Source organism: Scardinius erythrophthalmus (assembly GCF_964197995.2).
Source record: "Scardinius erythrophthalmus genome assembly, chromosome: 18".
In the NCBI taxonomy this organism is placed as follows: domain Eukaryota; kingdom Metazoa; phylum Chordata; class Actinopteri; order Cypriniformes; family Leuciscidae; genus Scardinius; species Scardinius erythrophthalmus.
The window spans coordinates 12,157,223-12,177,105 of record NC_138238.1 but is presented as its reverse complement, the minus strand read 5'-3'; the positions used below and the strand labels follow the sequence as shown (position 1 = coordinate 12,177,105).

Genomic DNA, 19,883 nt, shown 5'->3' with positions numbered 1-19,883 from the left:
ATTTAATTAGATTTTCACTTTGAAAAAAAAAACCTGTGAATTATCACTGCGGAAATTAAGATGAATCAATGAACATATGGGAGTTATATGTGCCAAATAGTACAATAATGAAAATGCAACTTTTTAAAACTGAGATCTAGCCCAAAGTACCAAGTAGTCTGTGATATGTTGGTAATGGTGTGTGGTTGTCAAAACGAAGCTGTAATTTTTTTCTTTTTTTTTGTTCTACAGACATAAAAACAGCAAACAAATAGTCTCCCTGTGTTTCCATGGTGACAAATCATGAAGGGAGGTGCCCAGTCAGAATGCATTTTGAACTGCACATGTGATGTATGCATTGCACATACAGTATTTAGTTACTGGCAATGAGGTGCAGATCAGTTCAAGTCAATGGCCTTACAGAACCCATCAGTTTTGCGTTGATCAAAAGTCTTATCTTGCACTAAAGCATGTTCACTGTAATCTAGGAAGCAATCATTTACATGTCTAATGGGCTACACACATTCATGTGTTTGACAGTAAAGCATCTAAGCTTACTGGAAACACTCATGGTATTTATTCTGAGGCAAAAAATTGAGGGCTTCACTTTCTACATGAGAAGAAAGGAGACTTATTAACAGTTTATATCACTGTGCTAACTCACCTTGCTCATAAAAAGTGTCTGATTTTAACAGTTTACCCACTGATCGTTTGACAACTGAGCTTCCAAAAAAATTCTGTGTCTGCATCAACTCATATTGCAAGTAATAATTGGTAAATCATTTAGTAAGTTCATTGAAACATTAGACATGCAATATTTTTTTTTTTTTACTGAATATTGATTCAAGAAATGAATAAATTTTACATAATGCCACTTAAAAAGTAAATCACTAAAGAGTGTCACTATGTAAATTAGATTTTTTTTATTTATTTTTTTTATTAGTAAAACTGTTGATATTAGTTTTGGCCTGGGTTTAATTGAACTTGATATGTGATTTGGTTATTGAATGTTACAGTATTTATTCTTGATTTATTTATTTTTTCATTTGAATCAACACACCTGATTTATAAAATATAAGTGGGTGCAGATGCAACTTTGTCTTTTCATTAAACTTAATATGTGATTTTGTGAGCATATTCTATTTTTTCTTGATTTAAATGAAGACAAACACATGATCACAGAAATCTGCAAATAGCTACTTGATTCTGTGCACATTTAAGGAGTAATATATATATATATATATATATATATATATATATATATATATATATATATATATATATATATTCAATACCATGTGATCATATTTGTCTCATTTGTTTTTTAATACTATGTGCCATTATTTAATCATAATAAAATTAATAATATTTAATGCCAACCGAAGCATCATGTGGAACATCTGGAAAATTCTTTATGTTGTGTTTCTTTGTGAGCTCAGGGATCATGTTGCATTTTTCACAAGTACAACCACACAAGATATAAATTTGCATGGAATTAATATTGGCTATTGGCCCCCAGAGTGTCACCAAATTATAATAATAAAAAAACTATTTTTTAAAAAGAAATGCCTCTCACCCAACTCATGCTTTCTGCAGGTGTGTAACACACGGATACTATTAAGCCCTCCCTTGAATCCCTGGAGGAAATGAAATTTGTCTAGCTGCCTGATTTGCCAGGCGTTGTGCTTTATCTTCACCTACATATCCCACCTGTCATTGATAGCATATGAAAGAACTACAGTTTTTTTTTTTTTTTTTGGTGAGTACATGTGATTTGTGCTCTGACCTGACCCAAAGCCAGTTGTTTTGTTTTTTACATTTGCCACAATTTCCAATAAATGTATTTTATCACCTGATGCTGTGGTCCTGTTCTCTCTCTCTTTCTAGAGGCTTCAAAGTATTGTGCGAAAATGCAATGCATAATGCTCAAAGTTGCCTGAGTGCTTCCCTAACTAGATCTATTTCTCATTCTGCCCGTTCGCAGTGTTGTGTGAAGGCCAGTGCGCTTTGTCAAAATCATCCCTGAACTCAGCAGGAAGAAAAGGCATCGCCTTCGCCTTGAGTCGGGCGTGTGCTTATCATGGCTGCGTCTCAGCTCTTGCTGACAGCCTTCAGAGCTGCAGGGCCTGGACCATTGTTTATTCATCAGTCCTCCCCGTTCTGCAGCTGATCCCTGCTCACACATTCTGTTGTCAAGGACTCTGACATCGGCTCGGAACTGTAGGAACCAAGAGATGATGAACAACTGCCAGCCTCTAAAGGAGTTTTTAGCCTCCAGCTCAACAGCTGTGAGAGGTTACCACTGGTACATGCTTGGGAACTTTTCAATGTTTTATACTGAACATTTGCCCACACTTAGTTGCCCACAAGGCTTCTTGAGGTCCTGACTAATAGACTTCTTGACACACAGACAAAAAAAAAATCCTTTGTTTAATTAAAGAGGCCTTATATGTAAGAATCCAAATCGAGAAGAAAAGCAGAAGAATGCAGGGGTGAATAGGTCATTTGTTGAAGTGGAAGACAATCAGCACAATGCATTCAAGCCAAACTAGTTCACACGGCTAAATGAGAATAAGCAATGTGGAGTTCACTGAGTAACCCATTGGGTTAAAATGTTCTGTGGAGACGAGCGCCTTCGCTTCTAATCGCGTCAGAACTGCAGGGGAGCTGCTCCTCACTTCCATCTGCTGGTGGACTTTAACACTGTCCAGCAGAATGCACACTTGACAGGCTCAGGTCAGGGAGTTTATTTGGGCTTGTGTCATAGGACCAAATGCAGATTCATCAAACTATCATCTCCTAAGACTGTGGCACTGTTAATAACAAAATGACTAACAAATTGTTCGTTATTAAAAATGTTTTGATTTTGTAAACGATAGTGGGGGCGAAAAATGTGCACTGTGACAATAATTCATTCCTGATTAACAAAATCAAGTCCTGCCCTACTTTTTTTTTTTTTTTTGAGAAGCCATTTCACAATTTCCAACTTATGCTGACTTTAACACTTGCGTAGTGGTTATGCGACAGTCCACGGCCCTCTGAATCAGATTGTATCTGAGTACCATTAAAAAAATGACAATTACTTAACCCTTTGACATTACTTATTTAGAGTTTCATGGGACTGTGTGACCTATTTATTTTGTGCCTTATATAGATGCGAGCATGTGGTTACTCTCTGATGTTCTGGTTTTGGTTTGAATGGTAATGGACAGAATGCAGTTCTGACAAGCTATCAGAGAGAGAGAGAGAGTGGGAGGGGGAGGGAGCAGTGAAAATGATGTACTGAAGAGGAAGGAGGATAAATAGATCCATAGGCGGGGGATGGCAAAGGATAGGAATAGAACAGTGTGGTGAGATGGAGAAGTGGACAGGTATCTTATAAATAGCCTCCTTTGATTAAAATGTAAGGATGGCTCTTTTTCTTTTTTGACGTTTTGGAATTATTGATTATATAATGTCAAATGTAGGGCAAGATGGGCCAAGGTGCCCCCACCATCACTAGTATTTTTTTTCTGTTAACAATACATCTGAACATTTATCGAGTAGCTGGGTCCTCATTCATCTTGACTTCAGCTGATCTGCAATATTTGTGATATTTTTTCCATCTCAATAGTTTTGAAGTTTAATGATCCAATGTTTTGTTATTGGATAACATCTTTTGAATTTATTTTGATTTGTATGGTATATGCATATATATGGTATGGTGTAGTATATATATATTATGTACACACACACACACACACACACACACACACACACACACACACACACACACACACAAATTTAGTTAAAGGGATAGTTCACTTTGAAATTAAATTTTGGTATGTTTTAGCTTACCTCAAGGGCATCCAAGATGTAGGTGTCTTTTTTCCGCAGTAGTTTCCATTTTGAAATTTTTAGGTCAAACCGTTCTTGTCTGACAGTCATTTAATGCAGGTCTATGGTCACTGTCTCAAAGAGCATGCACAGAGTCCAAATTAAAACAATTCCCCGTCGTCCAAATTAAACAATTCCCCATCGTAAATACACATTGATGGCCTAAGACACGAAACGAGCGGTTTGTGTGAGAAAACGAACAGTATTTATATCGTTGTTACCTCTTGAACACAACCGCGTCCAAGTGATCTGAGGGCGCGGGCGGGTATAGATATATACACTAGATGTCGCCTTGGCTACTGCAGTTCATTGGAACGAAACCGTAGCCAAGGCGACATAGTGTATATATCTATACCCGCCCGCGCCCTCAGATCACTTGGACGTGGTTGGAATTGTTTAATTTGGACGATGGGGAATTGTTTTAATTTGGACTCTGTGCATGCTCTTTGAGACAGTGACCATAGACCTGCATTAAATGACTGACAGACAAGAACGGTTTGACCTAAAAATATCATAATTGAAACCACTGCGGAAAAAAAGACACCTACATCTTGGATGCCCTTGAGGTAAGCTAAAACATACCAAAATTTAATTTCAAAGTGAACTATCCCTTTAAATTATATACAAATTTAATAAGCTGTTTTTGATAATTACATTTCAAACATTATTTATCATATTGTAGCATATTAATGTATATTAAAAACATTGAAAAATGACAAATTAGGTATTACTTCTGCAGTTACTAAATATATAGTTCATTTAAGTTTAAATACAGCAGAATTTGTCTTTATCTGCTTATTGAACTGTGAAACAAAATGGTGACTACATAACAATAGTTTAATCAGTGAAGTCTATTCTCTTTTTCCTTCCATTTCTAATCTTTGTGTGTTAATGCTTCATTTCTCACGGAATGGGCTGCCATCCTTCCTTCCCGCAGGCCACTCCATGGCCTGAACCACTTCAATGGCAGGAAGTCAGAGGCGGTCTGCAGATAGCTTTGGTACAAGCCTGACCTATTTAAATCCTGTCAAAGCAGGAGGACCTGTCTCTCACTTTCCTGCTCAGTGAGGGTCCACAGGTTTTCTGAAGCCCAGCACTGAATACCACCACATACAATCAATCAGTCGATCCCAGATTAAACAGTCAGTCTTAGATCTGTGATCTGCGCATGAGGCCATAAGTCTCCCCTGATACAACGGCCCATTTATGCATTTCAAATATCCTCATCGCGACATAGGATAATGACTCACGGCAAATCGTAGCCTGGGTAGAGATTTTGCCCTCATTATCATGACAGAGCCTTCATGAAAATGAAGGCCGAACCAGGGCCTAGTAAATTAGAGCGTGTATTGGACAGCAACTTAAATAGTATAATAAATACATTCATTTGGAGTGTCATGTACTGCTGAACTACATACATAGCCTATATATATTCTCGTTTAATTTTATATATAACACCCACTAGCATTACTCTTTATATACATGATCCGAAATAGGCAGTCTATAGGAGAGACTGGGGCTAGTTGTCATCATTTATCTCAGTAACTAACAGGCATGAAAACAGGTCAGGGGTAAAAAAGGTGAGAAGGATGCGGCATATATACCCCCCCCCCCCATTATGCAATATATAATTTATATATTAATATATAAAAAAATAATAAAATAAATGTAATGAGTGAGTAAGAACGCGTGAGAGTTAACACGAACAGATGAAATTAGTTCAATTAATAGAATTGAACTATACTCCACAGTGATGAACCACCCCCCCCCATCACTGTGATGAGTGGACCTCTGCCACTCTAGGGGGGTTCGGGGGCATGCTCCCCCGTAAGAAAATTGTGTGCTTTTTAATGTTAAATTCATCAATCTGGTGCAAATTAAACAAAGAAAAATTCAAAACTCTTTTAGTTACAGTGTCTGTCTACATTACTACTACAATAATAGTTATAATATTAATCCCATGATAGTAATAGCCATATATTGTAAAACAAATGCACTGAAAAATAAAGGAAACTTTCATAATTAGTTTTGTACTAATTTCTATAGGCCTACTTGAAAGAGTATATTTCTATACTTCACATTAAAGATGTGATTGGGCTAGCCCAGTGTCAATCAAGAAAAGAACCAATGGGCCGCTGATCTACGTATTTCATCGGGTGTCAGAGAAAAAAAAAACTATTTACTACTACTATTTATCACGCATTAAAAATGCCCCAAACCAGTCGTCTGTATGATAATCTGAAACAAGGACTGTCCTGCTTCACTTCACAGATGCTGAGTGAAAGGAGAATTATAGAATGAAAGGATACTCATTTATATGACACTTTATTAATCAGGAGAACAGCTCGTTCAGCGCGTCATACGTCGTCCTTTCAGTTTCGGTTTTCAATCGATCAAGTTTTTTCACGTTCTCTCGATAAACCACCCCTTTCAATCCGATCGAAATGATTTGTAATAGACACTTTGAGTTTTTAACGGGTTATGTTAAAGCCCTACTTGTTATTAATGTTCTCTAGTATTAAATATCTCTAGTGAATGCATTATCATATCACCGTATTATTTACCGCCATGCGAGCCACAAATTAAAGCTTGGCGAGCCGCGCAATGAGTACTTGTTCCTGCTCGCTCAGCGCTCACGGCGCCCGCGCCCGCTCGCGATATTATCTCGCCCACTTCTATGTCAAAATTAAAAATAATGACATTGGCAACATCGCTGTCTGTATCTGACAGGACAGTTAACATTGTAAGCTAACTTACCTCAGGCTTGCTTTCCGGCGTGCGGTTCTATGTTCGGCAGTGTGTCCAGTTGTCAGACTCGCGGTGTAAAAGACTTTGAAAACATTTCTGCCCGTTACTCTGACTCGCATGTTTCGGCATTAGGAATGATGCTTGTTTTTTAAAGCTGCGAAGTTTATGGTAACTTTATAGGGGATAAATGCTGGCCTCGACCTCGAACACCCCCCCCCCCCCTCTAAAATATTTTCTCATCGGATCTGCACAAATCACGTAGGTGACCCTTTTAGGTTTTAAAACGGCGAATTTCGCCGAAAGGTGAGGAGTTTTCATGCCTGAACTAAGTTTTGAGTCAAAAGCCCAATAATGAAAATGCATGTTTTCTCTAGCTGTGGTTTTGTGTTGGTTTCAGAACAATCTTAGAACTAATTTTAATTTCAATTTCTTTTTTGTTCAAGAGAACCGAAAATTACACTGGCATACATTCAGGCAAGTGACAAATATATATTGAGGGCAAAATTTGACACATTTTTAGTTTAGGGATAAGTTACTAATACTGTATGTAGTAGATAAGAGAATATCAAAATGAATTTAGAACACTAAATGACACAATAAAAGTTAATTGTGAATTGAATTGTATTACCGCAGCATGCAGATCAGCATAAAGTTCTCTGAAACATCTACAACTTTGTTAAATATTTGAAAATGAAACTATTTATACAATTAAATTAATATTATTAGACCTCACAGCAAATAATGCATTAGGAAACATACATTTTTCTGTATTATGAATGAAGGCAAAAGAATAAATATAGTTGACCACATAAAAATGTGTAGAATGTTTTTACCAGAATAAAGATATCTCTAAAGAAACCTATGTGTTGGCATCATATATGAACCAATGAAGTCAATATTGTGCCAATGTTCTAGTAAAACATCCTCTTAATGACGTTATAAAATCAGAACTAAATTACTAACCTAATACAATACTGCCACCTAGAGGTGATTGCTTCCTAGCAACATCTCCATCTTCAAGATTAAGTCACATAAATACCAACATATAAATAGGCAACCCCAGAGGCAATAAAAGTGTCATAGTCATAAAAAAAATTACATTCTTCAAAGGTATTTACATTTATTAAAGAAGGAACTGCAAGGAGGTAAATACAGTACAATATAGTGTCAACCTGGTGCATCACATTTTAGGCACTTAGCATAAAAAAATAAACTTGTCTCTCAGATCCTAATAAAAACCTGTGTGACATGGGCATTACAACAAGAAGGAAGGACATTTTTGCCTCATGACAAACATTATTTGGTTGACAGATGTCTGAGTGAGGACTATATTTTTGCTCATTCATGGCGTGACATTACTTGTTTCAAGCTGGGCGATTTGAGCTGAATATTAGGTGACCGTTAGGGTTTGCATAAACAATTCCACTACTTCACATGTATAACAGTGATTGTCATGTCACAAAGAGGGTGACATACATACTGAGTGAATATTAAAAAAAAAACTTTATATGCCAACAACATAGTTCTCATGTGTTAGAAACAGTTAACGGAGCAAACACAGGAAAGTAAAGCTTCAGAGAAATCACTGATTTATGACAACTATAATACACTGAACACTCGCTACTTAAATCATGGATGGATTATTACCTTTCTGCCATCAAAGCTTCATTCAAGCACAATGGACAAAGAATGATTAATGGACACAGACAAATTAAAACATCTGTCCTAACAATTACAGAGATCTCTCAGTGAGACTTGAGCGTGGCAGATCACAGCACTTGTGAGGCGTTTATCTACATTTAAAGAGAAATTCTATGAGAGAAACTCAAAAATTAGCAGATTGACAGATCAATTCAAAAGCACCATTGAGTCCACTGTATCACATCTGGACAGTGTTAACTGGGTTGACATAAAACAACAGTTTCATAAAGCATGCTTTAAATGTAAAGGATATACTGAATGTTATAACAAAAACAACTGCTGATATGGGACAGAAACCCACATTTTAAAAAGGTCTGATATCGGAGCTATCAATGAGAAAATAGTGTCTCAAAAATAGTTTAAAGAAAGTCTTAACTTCTGCTTTTAAAGTTAACAAATCAGTTGAAAGCAAAAAATCAATGTAGTCTAGCACAAATGAATGGTCAATCTTAATCTTTGAACTCTGCTAAACACACACAAATCTTACAAATGTGGACTTTACCATGAAATGAAACGGACCTTGTAAAAACTTTGAGGCAGAATGAGGCACTCAAGTATCACAGAAAATGAAAATACAGTTAGTGTTTAGTTGGCTTTTTGAGGTTTGTTGGCTTGCATCTCAATACGTCATGTTTTATATATTTTTTTAGTAAAGCATAATAGTACATTTACAGGTGCATTTCTTCATTTCAAATAAGTGAAAGGACAACAAAAAGCACCAAAGCCATAACTAACAGATGTAGGTTCAGAATATATTTTCAGAAAAAACATTCAAACTATTATAAAGTCCATTATTGCTACTGAAGGGACACCGGGTCTGATTTGATGTAATGAAGGTATACAAAACTGACCCTAAGAAACAACATGAGAACAAATACAGCGTATTAATGGCAAACCACCTCACAGGACACATAATTTCAAAAGGATGGCTTCCACAGGAACCAGTTGGGCTTGTTTTTAGGCAATATTCTAAAATAATACTTAATGGAAGAGTTCATCCCAGAATGAAAATTACCATTTGCTCACCCACATGTCATTCCAAAGCTGTATGACTTTTTCTTCTATGGAACACACACACAAAACTTTCTGAAGAATGTTTTTCCAGGTTTTGCCCGTGCAATGAAAATCAATAGGGTCCAAAACAACTACATTGACTTCATTGTATGAAAAAACAAAACAAAAAAAAAAACAAACATATTTTGTGTTCCACAGAACAAAGTCATAAAGGTTTGGAAAGAAATGAGGGTGAACTAAATGACAAAATTTCATTTTCTGGGGATCTATCCCTTTAAAATTTGCAGATGCATTCTGAACTTTTCACAATATCTAAGCCCCAAAGGACATAAATGGGAAAACAATATGGTTCAATGACGTAGGAAGTAGGACATTTGTAGCCAACTTAAACTGTACTTAAAATGGTACATAATGTTTAAATCTACAATTGTACACAGCTTCAGAATGAAAGATAATTACTTCTTTATAAACTGGACCATTCACTTATTCAAAGACTATGGAATTACCTGAGAAATTGGTTCAATTGTCTGCATTAAAAAAGTTATATAAGAGACAGCACCATCTTATACCAGTGATCTTCCTGCTTGCACCATAAACATACAGTGTGTCCAGTTTTCACAGTAACAATCTATACATACTCAAGGGTTTCGCTTTAAATATACAAGGGTGAAAATTATTTACATACAAACTTGTTTCAGGTACCAAACGCTTCTCTATTACACTATACCCTTTAAAAGCTTCTGGAGAAAAATCTATGGAAAAATAATATAGACAGGATAACTGTATCTTACTGTACTATTAAAAAAAGAAGAAAAGATTACAAAAAAAAAAAAAAATCTGTTTTCTATAACGTAGGATGGCATTTGGCTCAATCCAGGGGCTCTGCAGTTGCATTAGAACAGCTTATTCCAGTCTCTTGTTGCCTCCATTAGATGCCGTTGACCATGGCCAATCCAGTCCTCTTGGTTGTTGAAAACTCGGCCACAAAACCAGCAACAAAATGTTGACTGCTGCTCTGAACCAGCAGATGAGGACCTCACCACCTCATACTTATTTCTGCTAGTCTTTTTTAACTTGAGTTTTAGAATGAATCTCTCTTGAACAGTGCCTCCTACTGGCCTTGATCTTTTGCTCCCATTGCCATTGGAAGCATTCTGCTTTGAAAGTGTTTTTGGAGACTCAGAGAGGGCTTTAACTGTACTTTGGGACAGTGCCACCTTGAGAACTTCACCTTTGTATTTGTTCACCGACCTCATGATGCTAGAAACTTCAGGAATATCTGCATCTGGGTGGTTCAGGACAACCACAGGCTGGTTTCGACGGGGACATTTGATTTCTTGAAGTGGACTAAAGGGACAGAGCCTTAGCATTCTCATGACATCTTTCGCAACAGGCTCCCAAATTGAGGTAGCATCTTTCTCAGACGACTTGCTCGAGATTCTCCTCATTTTGGAGGAGCCCTCCAGCATTTCCTCAAACAAAGCCCTTCGCCTCCGTTTCCTTTGGCTTCGTGGACGGATGGGACAGGGAACAAGTGGCAACTTCTGTAATGCTACATCATGTTCAGCCCTGCTTTTGTTTTGAACATTGGATTGGGGTAAAATATGTTTAAGCTGGGATGCTGGGATGAGTTTATGAGTGAGACCCTGGGAATTAGTAGAGGTTTTCAGACCTGCCGACACATTGGTTAAAGATTTATTTGAGGACATTAACAAGCAAGGGGACTGTAAAGAGCTTGTGGCAAGGTATACCGACTTTTTGGCTGTGGTGTATGGAGCAGTGGAGAGAAATCTGGTGCCGTTGGGACCTCTAACTATCTTAAGGAATACCCTGTTTTTGCCCGCCTCATTTACTTGGTTGCCCTGGTTCAAAGCTTTCCCATCTGAATTGTTCAAAAGAATACCCGACTTAGCTGGAGAAATGTATCTAAGTAAGTAAGCTTGCCTCCCAGACTGCAAGGGACTGGTTTTATCTGCTGAATTCACAGGCATGGCCAATACAGGACGAGTTGCAAGCACAGTCTTAGGACTTGGACCATTTGACTCACTACTAACTGGGGTAACAGGGAGTGATCTCTGAACTAAATAACAAGTCTGTGGCACATTGGTCGCCTGTTCTCCAGATGAGGACTTGACAGCACCTGAAAAAAGAAGAGATGCTTTAAGAGCTGCAGCATTGACGAAATAGCGGTTTCCACTGCCGCTCGGTGCCATTTGGATAGACGCTTGACCTTTAGTTTCCAGACTTGAACTTTGTGTAGACATGCCAATTCTGCCTCCATTTAAAGTCAGAGCTATTCCCTTAGTCTTGCTGGCTGTCTCAATCCCAGGTTTCACATAGGACACATTAATTTTGGGAGAACTGGACTTAGTAATCAGCTTGAACCCAGCTCCACTTTTCAGCTGAACTGGCACAGCATATGGAGTGTCAGTAGTTTGAAGGAACATCTGCTGTTTTCCTTCAGGTGTTTGCAAAATCCGAAGTGTGGTTTTGGTCGGCCTAACAGTTTCTTGTCCTGTACCTGAAGACATCATTCTTTCTTTCTCAAGCTGCTGGCTGATAATAGCGTCCGAGTGCTTTTCAAGTATCTTTCCCAAAACAGCTGCGCTAGTCAAGCTTGCCGCTGGGTTCTCACTTGCAAATGTGACGCCTTCCGGTTTCTTCTCTGATGAGGATGAACAAGCCGTTTCTACTTCTTTTTCTGGAAGCACAGGAATGAGTGAATCATCAACAGTAGCTATGCACTCATCAACCTCAATATCACTATCTGACACTCGCTCTAATGCTGGATCACTCTCATTAGCCACTCCCTTGTTATCTTCTTCCACTGGAAGAGGAGGCGATGCCGGCAGAGTTAAGCTCCAGTCACCAAAGTCCTCCTCGCACTCTTCTTCCTCTAGCCCCAGCGGTGAGTCTTCCTCAGGCTGCAATGAATCGGGAGAGCTCCCGAAGGAATCTTTAGAATAATTGTGGAAACTAAAGACCTCTTGACTTGGGGAATTAAGAACGTTATTTTCAACCTCTGTGTTACAATCTTTGGCATCAGGTGATGCACCTTTACTAGTTTCATTTTGTGAGATTGCCTCCGTGGTTTTGTTTTTAGTTACTTCAAAGAACTTTCCAACTACACTGTCTGAAGCTTTGGTCTCACTTGAGTCAGAAGGAGAATTTGGGTAAAACTGAGAGGTCTCTCCAACTTCTGTGTTAAAAGTCTTAATGTCAGTCATCTCACAAAATGTGGTCACAACTTTGTGAGAATTAGAATCTTGCCCTTCTGCAGCCACTGAATCAATGATGTTTTTTTCCACAGAACGTTTAATAGGGCAGCTCGGTTCATTGTTATTCTTACATGGTTTACCACCTTTTGAACTGAATTGAGGTTGCTGGATAAGAGATTCTTCCAAAAGCACAGCAAATGTTGCATCTGTTGTTTCTATATTAGGAAGTTTAGATTTTAGGATATCAACGTGTGTGACCTTGTCATCTACAGACATTTCAGGATCAGATTTTGAATTGGAAGAGTCACAGGAATGATGTGTGGTTTCATCAGCAGGTGACTGTGAACCTGAGGGTTGATCCATAACTGAAGCGAAAGCTGTAGCCTCATATTCAGATGGGTTTACTTGAGCAATTTGCAAATCTGAAAGTGTAGTCTCAGAACCAGCAGAGGAAAACTCTGATTTTGAAACAGGAGGTGTGGCGGCTGGATTTGCTGTCTGGATATCATCAATGTAGCTTTTTTCACTTGAACAGAGGAAAGATACCTCATGAAGATGCGGCGATGAACTCCCACTCGATTGGCGGCATTGATACAGAGAAAGTGCAGCATCTTTTGACGCTGTAGACAGTACACCATGTGAGACTTCAGTACCATGTGAGACTTCAGTATCCTCATTATTAACCTGCCATGCCTTACTTGCAGTCTTAAAGCTAACTTTGTGCTCCTCTGTCAGGGGGAGATGGTTGCCAATGTGATTTTCAACTTCCGGTGACTCTTCTTTTATTGAAGATGGCTCATTTGATTCTCCAGACTCTAAATTGAGGAGAGATCCTATGCTTGGTGAGGATGAAGAGCAAGGGCTGCTGGTTGTTTTATCTTCATCATCACCGATGTGTGAATCAGAAACCTCATTTTCAGTGGAGTCCTCTGGTTTTGTCGGTATGACTTTTAGAACTAAATGCTTTTTACCATCTACTATCTTAAAGCCCATTACTTTAGTGGTACAGTTTGGTGGAATAGATATTTTATTCTTCACCATAAGAACAGTCAGTCCATTGTTGTTGGTTGAATTCAGAAGTCCTGGACTAATCTCATGCTCTTGTAACTTTGGTTGTGGCATTGTTGATGGAATAAGGTGCAAAGTTTGTGGCTCACTTTGTACGGGAGACTTTGTCCATTTATTACTCTCCTTTTTAACCCCAACAGCTCTTTCAAGAAACTGCTGGGTTTCCTCCAAGGTTTTTTCAGGATTAAACAACCTGCCATTATGATCGAGCAGACCTACACCAGGGAGTGAGTTAAGTTTTGACATCCACTGCGATTCTCTGGATCCTCCACCTGGAGGAGATTTCTTAAGCAACAGTTTTAGTCCAGTTGAATTAACACCAGAATTGTCCTCATTTGCTCTCCTCTTGTTCATCTCCTCACCATGTGCCACTGTAAGATGTTTGTTCAGGTACTCTCTGCGAGCTGCACTATAGCCACATATCTGACAAGAGAAAGGAAAAGTCCCTGAATACACCAAGTTATGCTTCTGAAGCTCTCCTTGTGTGGGGCTACCATGCGGACATTTCACACATTTGTGGTTGCGTTCGTTGTGACGATGGATGTGCTGAACAAAGGTTCCTGCATCTCTGGTGGAGAACTCACACTTTTTACAGCGAAACTGTCCATTACGGCTGTGGCAGTTGGTAAAGTGCCTGGTGAGCAAAAGAAGTGAATACTGCACCCCATCGTTGCAAATCTCGCACGTGACCAAAGTGTTTCGATGTCCAATGCGATGTCGCTGAAGAGATGAGAATTCATTGGTGACAAACGAGCACAGATCACAAGGATAAGTTGGAAGGGTTCCTTTGTGTGATCCTTGAAAATGCTTCAGCAAGTCATTAGGGCTGTAAGTGGTGTCATCTTTGCATTCAGAACAACAAAAACTCAGTATTTTTCCAGAGAAGATTGCGCCCTGCTGCATCTTACATGGAGTCTTTCCAGAAGCTTTGCCATCTATGTGAAGATTATCAGTGGCTGACTCCTCAGGGTGTGTTTCATCTTGGTCACACTGCTCGTTACAAGAGGCTGTCTCTGGAAGCTGATGTGCCAACTCGAGTGGCAAAGTGTGGTTCAGTAAGGTGTCATCATCCTGGCTCTGGTCATGGCTTTCAGGGGGATCATCTGATGCAGTCAGGTCAACCTCCATGCTTTATAATATATACTCCTGCAATATTTGGAAAACAAAAAACAAAACAAAAACATTATTATATTGAAATAAGTGAATAATACTACTGTACAGTTAATGTTTTACAGCATTTAAGAAAAATGACCTCTATTAAATACATCTTGTAAGAGCTACTATGCTTTAATTTACACTTTAATCAAACATATATGCAATATGTTGAGTATAAAAGTATTACAGAAACACAGTAGTCAACATTTAAAGTGGATAAAAAAAAGTTAATTAAAGTTGTCCAAAGACAAGAACAGGTCTTGTTCAAAATGTATGAATAACTTTGATGAAAGGTTTTGATCCACTTTAAATGTTGACTACTGTAATTTAACTTCCACTAAAGGTAATTTTTTCCCACAAGATGACTTACTATAGACTACATATTCTCTCTAGCGCAGTCTACAATACTATTGTTTGTTTAAAAGTGACAGACAACATCTTCTTGCCTGTCATGCTTGTCTTAGTTTGTGTCAAAAAAGCAGAACAGAAAACCTTTCAATGCCATTCACTGCGATTCCTTGCATCTGGAAAAACTGGTTGTCACATTTTTATAGCCTTTAACAGCCAAGTTATATACTGCAGATTAAGAAATAACTTTTATTCATGAATGTTGCAAAAATTTAATCATTAGGAGCCCAGATGGAGTTACTTTTAATTTTCTGTGCCAATTTTGCAGAATATTATCCAGAAAAGTTTTTATACACACCACTTAGAAGTTTATAATCAACAAAATATCATCAAATAGGCTATGCCAAACAATATCTGATAAATAAACAGATAAGGGGCATGGGATGTGAAGAATTTTTAGAATATTGGTTGTTCAAAGTCTGCGAAAATCTGCAGAGCATTTTGCAAATTTCCATGTGGACCTACCTATCACAACTTTTATCTGTGTTTAGGAGATGATCACAACAGCATACTATCATACTACACTAATTCCTGCAACAGTTTATAGCATGTCTCCTCTGCACGGTATGCAAATTTTCTGCATGCAAAAAATACATGGATGATCCACTACATTTTCCAAAATGAGCAGTACTCTGTTTACTGTGCAGAATATAGCACTTCCCATTAATTTGTGGTTCATCGGTGAAGAATGAACTGACATGAGTAATTCAAACTGCAGAATTTAAACATTTGTCTTGACTCATGATTGAGCTGCCAAATGTTAAGATATCTGTAAGATATCTATAAGATATCTTAACATTATCAAATGTTAAGATACACAAAATGACATTATATTTTCAAATTTTATTTCCAAGATAATAAATGGATACCACTTGCTAAATGAAATGTGCAATGACGTCATGTGATTTAGTGTAGGTCACGTAACAACAACTGCTGTAATACTGTTTAATAATACTATTTGAAATGTTTACTGTGGAGAATAACCCTGGAGTCTAACCCTGAGAAAAGCAAACTCTGTCTGTATGGTAACCTGTTGAAATGTAATAATTTAGAAATATGTCAATATCTATCAAATCAAATCTATAATTTTTTTTTAAGATTAAATGTTGTGATTCAACAATTATACAGCAATCAAACTTTGCCATTTACCAATTTAATCCCACTGGTCACATCTTGTCAAAATTTACGTTTGAGTCAATTGTCTAAAAATTAATTTTTAAGCTTGTTCTGGCACATATAAAGAATGATCACAATACATGTAAACATGCCAGTGGTCACATTTGTGAACAGTAGGAAAACCCTCAGACTAATTTTTACAACAACTCAATAACATTAAATATTTAAAAACAACTGATTGATACACGTTATATAATTTTAAATTTCAAAACTGTTACATCAAATGAAAAGTAAAATTTAATTTATTCATTGATTATTTTTCCACTTTTCCATGCAATTGCTTGATAGTAAAAAATTAAAAATTAAAAAAAAAACCTCTATTGGGTCATTAACCAACTGAGCAATCAGACTCCCAATGGCTATTATTGTGACCAGCATTACTAACTTGTACATAACTTTAGAAAATGAAAGAAATGCAAGAAAATGTTAATTTCACTGGGCTATCTGACGAGCTGGGAGAACGCTGGAATTAAATGGATTAATGTTTGTATGACTAATTTACAACCAAGATGTGAAGTGATGCATGGAACATCATTTCATATGTAAACTCTCTTGTTAAGTGTAAACTTCATCAGCATGATCGTATCTCATACCCATATCCGTGCACATCTTTTGTAACAGACAGCGTTGATTTATCCTTTCTCATTTTCCACAATTGCTATTAGCCAAACTTTTCATCAGAATTTCATTACTTCATAATCTTTCTACAGATGCGCAAACAAACTTTTTAAAAACATGATACAAAACCAGCAACACCTAACAACAAAGTCCTGCATCTGCGAAGAAATAAAGTTATTTAAATTAAGTTGACATTCACCAACTTTGTGCAACGCGGACACGCACAATGCACAGCCAACTAAAGGAAGTGCCATGTCAATCGACTCAACACGACAATTATGGCTGTGCATTTCTGGATGCACACCGATTATCCCGCTACTCTCTTAGCGAACAAACCTACAAATGTCAAAGTCATTCACTCATAAGCCATGTTATTTATCCACATCAACAAAAATAAAGCAACTCGCCCCCACCCACGCTGGATGTAATCATACGATTAAAAACACAAAGAAGTCAACGTAAGAGCGCACTACTCAAAAAAAGTCACAGTTGTATTGGAGTTGAATGCCACTGTGTCTTAGTTGAAACCGCTGTTTCAAATAAGCGCAGTTTAGAGAAATTTACCTCTCTTTTCTCTTTAGACTGGCAGGTCGGTGACGGCAGCCATGACAGTTCCATCCGGGTTCCGCTGCCTTCAATGCGCGTGAGGCAGGAACTCAGAGCGGATGAATATGGATTACCTGAAACACTCATTAGGTCGTCTTTACAAACATATATTTCCTTTTAAACCTCAAAGCAAATTCTCTAAATGGAATACACATTTCCTTTGGTTAATTGATGAATTAAACGTGTTTTTTTAATTAAAATCGACGCAGTTTTCGGTCTGTTTCAGGCGCAGTTTTGTCCATCTATAAAAGTGGCAGTGCATACTGCTGTTTTGTAGACTCAAGGGACGCCATGACTCACTCTAAATCATGGAGCGCCATCTTGACCTACAATATCATTACTCTGATAGATAGTTAAATAGTGTTTACTAGGTTTCAAATACTGGCGCACTGGAATGCGCAAATAGATGTAACAATCATATTGTGCTTCTGCGATGATAATAAATATGATGATGCTTTTCGTGGGTAGTTATCTAACATTTATGTAACAAGTGATCCTAGACTATATCAGGGTAACCATAATTTCAAATATAAATAAAAGAATATAGACATAGTACTGCAATGAATGTTAATTAAATTAGATTGATAAGGCTTCAAGCTGTTTTTTATTGCAAGTAGTTTATAATAAAATATGGCAAACATTGTTCTCATATTGCAACCTCAGGCTTTACACTTCACATTTGAGGAATTAGATACATTTACATTTATTTACTAAATAAATAACATTGTTAATGCAGTTTTATTTAGAAGGCTTTTACATTTTGTTCTACAATATATGACTACCACTATCATGTGAAATTACAAATCAGACATGGTCCTTTTCAGAAAAACATTGCAAATTGAGTCTCCAAAAAGAAGAACTGTAGGTATGTAATTTATGCTGTTTGTCATTTGAAGCCATGTAGGTAGGATACGATTTAGAGTAAACGATGACCAGGGTCAGAAATTCATTGGGCTGAAAGGCCACCAAAAGGGACAAAAATGACTTTAATATTTGAAATGTTAGTCTGACATATTTCAGATATTTGATAATACTCTGCTCTAGGTATATTAGAAATGCATTAAATTAAATGTCTACTTATAAAATTTTAAATTCAATAAAGGGATCATAAACTATTTGAAAGCTGTATGTATAATAACAGTGTTTCATTTACTAAAAAAGAACATTAAAATGTATGTAATACTGAAATAATATGGTAATGTGCAAATATTGTAATTTTAAAGTAGTAGCCTAAGCAGAGTAATACATGTAGTAATGTTTTTATAAACAGCCTTACAAATTGTCTTGACATGTTTGCAAATTGATCAAGTGTAAAACAAAAGATGATGGATGAATGAAGTGTAAATTAAGGTGTGGCATATGAAGGTGTGACTTGCCCATTAGAGATCAGAGCCCACTTACTTCAAAAATCAGATTTGTGGAATTACTGTATGCAACTGTTTGTCATTGTGGGCCATAAGCTAAAAGATCCAGAATGAGAAATGATGATGACCAGGTCAGAAATGTGCCAGGCCCTGGGACAATATTTAATAGCACTTTGATGGAAATAGAAGAAAAAGAAGAGCTTTGTCCTGAAATCAAGGTTTTGAAACACTTTGAAATGAACACTATAGGAGATGCATAAGTTTTGTTATTGTATTCATTGTTTCAGTAAGAACATCCCAGTGCTTCTTAAAGTTATTTCTATAGATAGTGTAATCAATTACACTTTTATTATTGTCAGAAAAAAAATCATATAGACCTATAGGCATCTATGACTGGGGTCTTTTCATATCAATAAAGGCATATTCACAGCTGTTAAAGGGTATGAATTAGCTATATAGGAGCCATTGTATAGATTGATTGGGACATATCAATCAACGAGGCGTAAACACATTCATCAAACCTATTCACACCTATGACAGAGGTCATAATCTTTTCAAATCTGATTATCACATAATGTTGAAATTTGAGAGCAGATTAAAATCTATTTCTTGTATGATACAAAAATCCACTATTTATGTTTATTTGTTCATCTAAAATAAATAGTTATATATGTAACTTATTTATGATTGAGAGAATGTTTCAACACAGAACAATGTTTTAGTTCTACTATATTTTTTTAGACAAGATTTACGCATTTCAATTAATAGTACATACCATCAAATTGAAATAAACAATCCTTAGATATTATTCATATTATTATTTAAGAATTTTAAATGAGTGAAAAAAAATATTGCTTAATAAAACATTTTGTATAAACCATAAACTTAAATTTAAACATATTTTTATTTTTTTATGAATAAGAATCAAATATAATAAATGGTCATACAATTT

General features: G+C 36.8%; 1 protein-coding gene across 1 annotated transcript; it reads right to left on the bottom strand.

The window, feature by feature from the left end:
* Nucleotides 1-7,706: 7,706 nt before the first annotated feature.
* LOC308706922 (zinc finger protein 518A) lies at nucleotides 7,707-17,897 on the bottom strand. Its single transcript, XM_081392833.1, has 2 exons — nucleotides 17,526-17,897; nucleotides 7,707-14,750 (listed from the first exon to the last, which is right to left on the bottom strand). Exon 2 carries the CDS (start codon nucleotides 14,730-14,732, stop codon nucleotides 10,212-10,214), a length of 4,521 nt encoding a protein of 1,506 aa, XP_081248959.1. The 5' UTR covers nucleotides 14,733-14,750; nucleotides 17,526-17,897; the 3' UTR covers nucleotides 7,707-10,211.
* Nucleotides 17,898-19,883: the final 1,986 nt, after the last annotated feature.

What these genes read in the sequence shown, in the direction of transcription:
- LOC308706922 (XM_081392833.1), bottom strand. Translation starts at nt 14,732, where the DNA reads ATGGAGGTTGACCTGACTGCATCAGATGATCCCCCTGAAAGCCATGAC.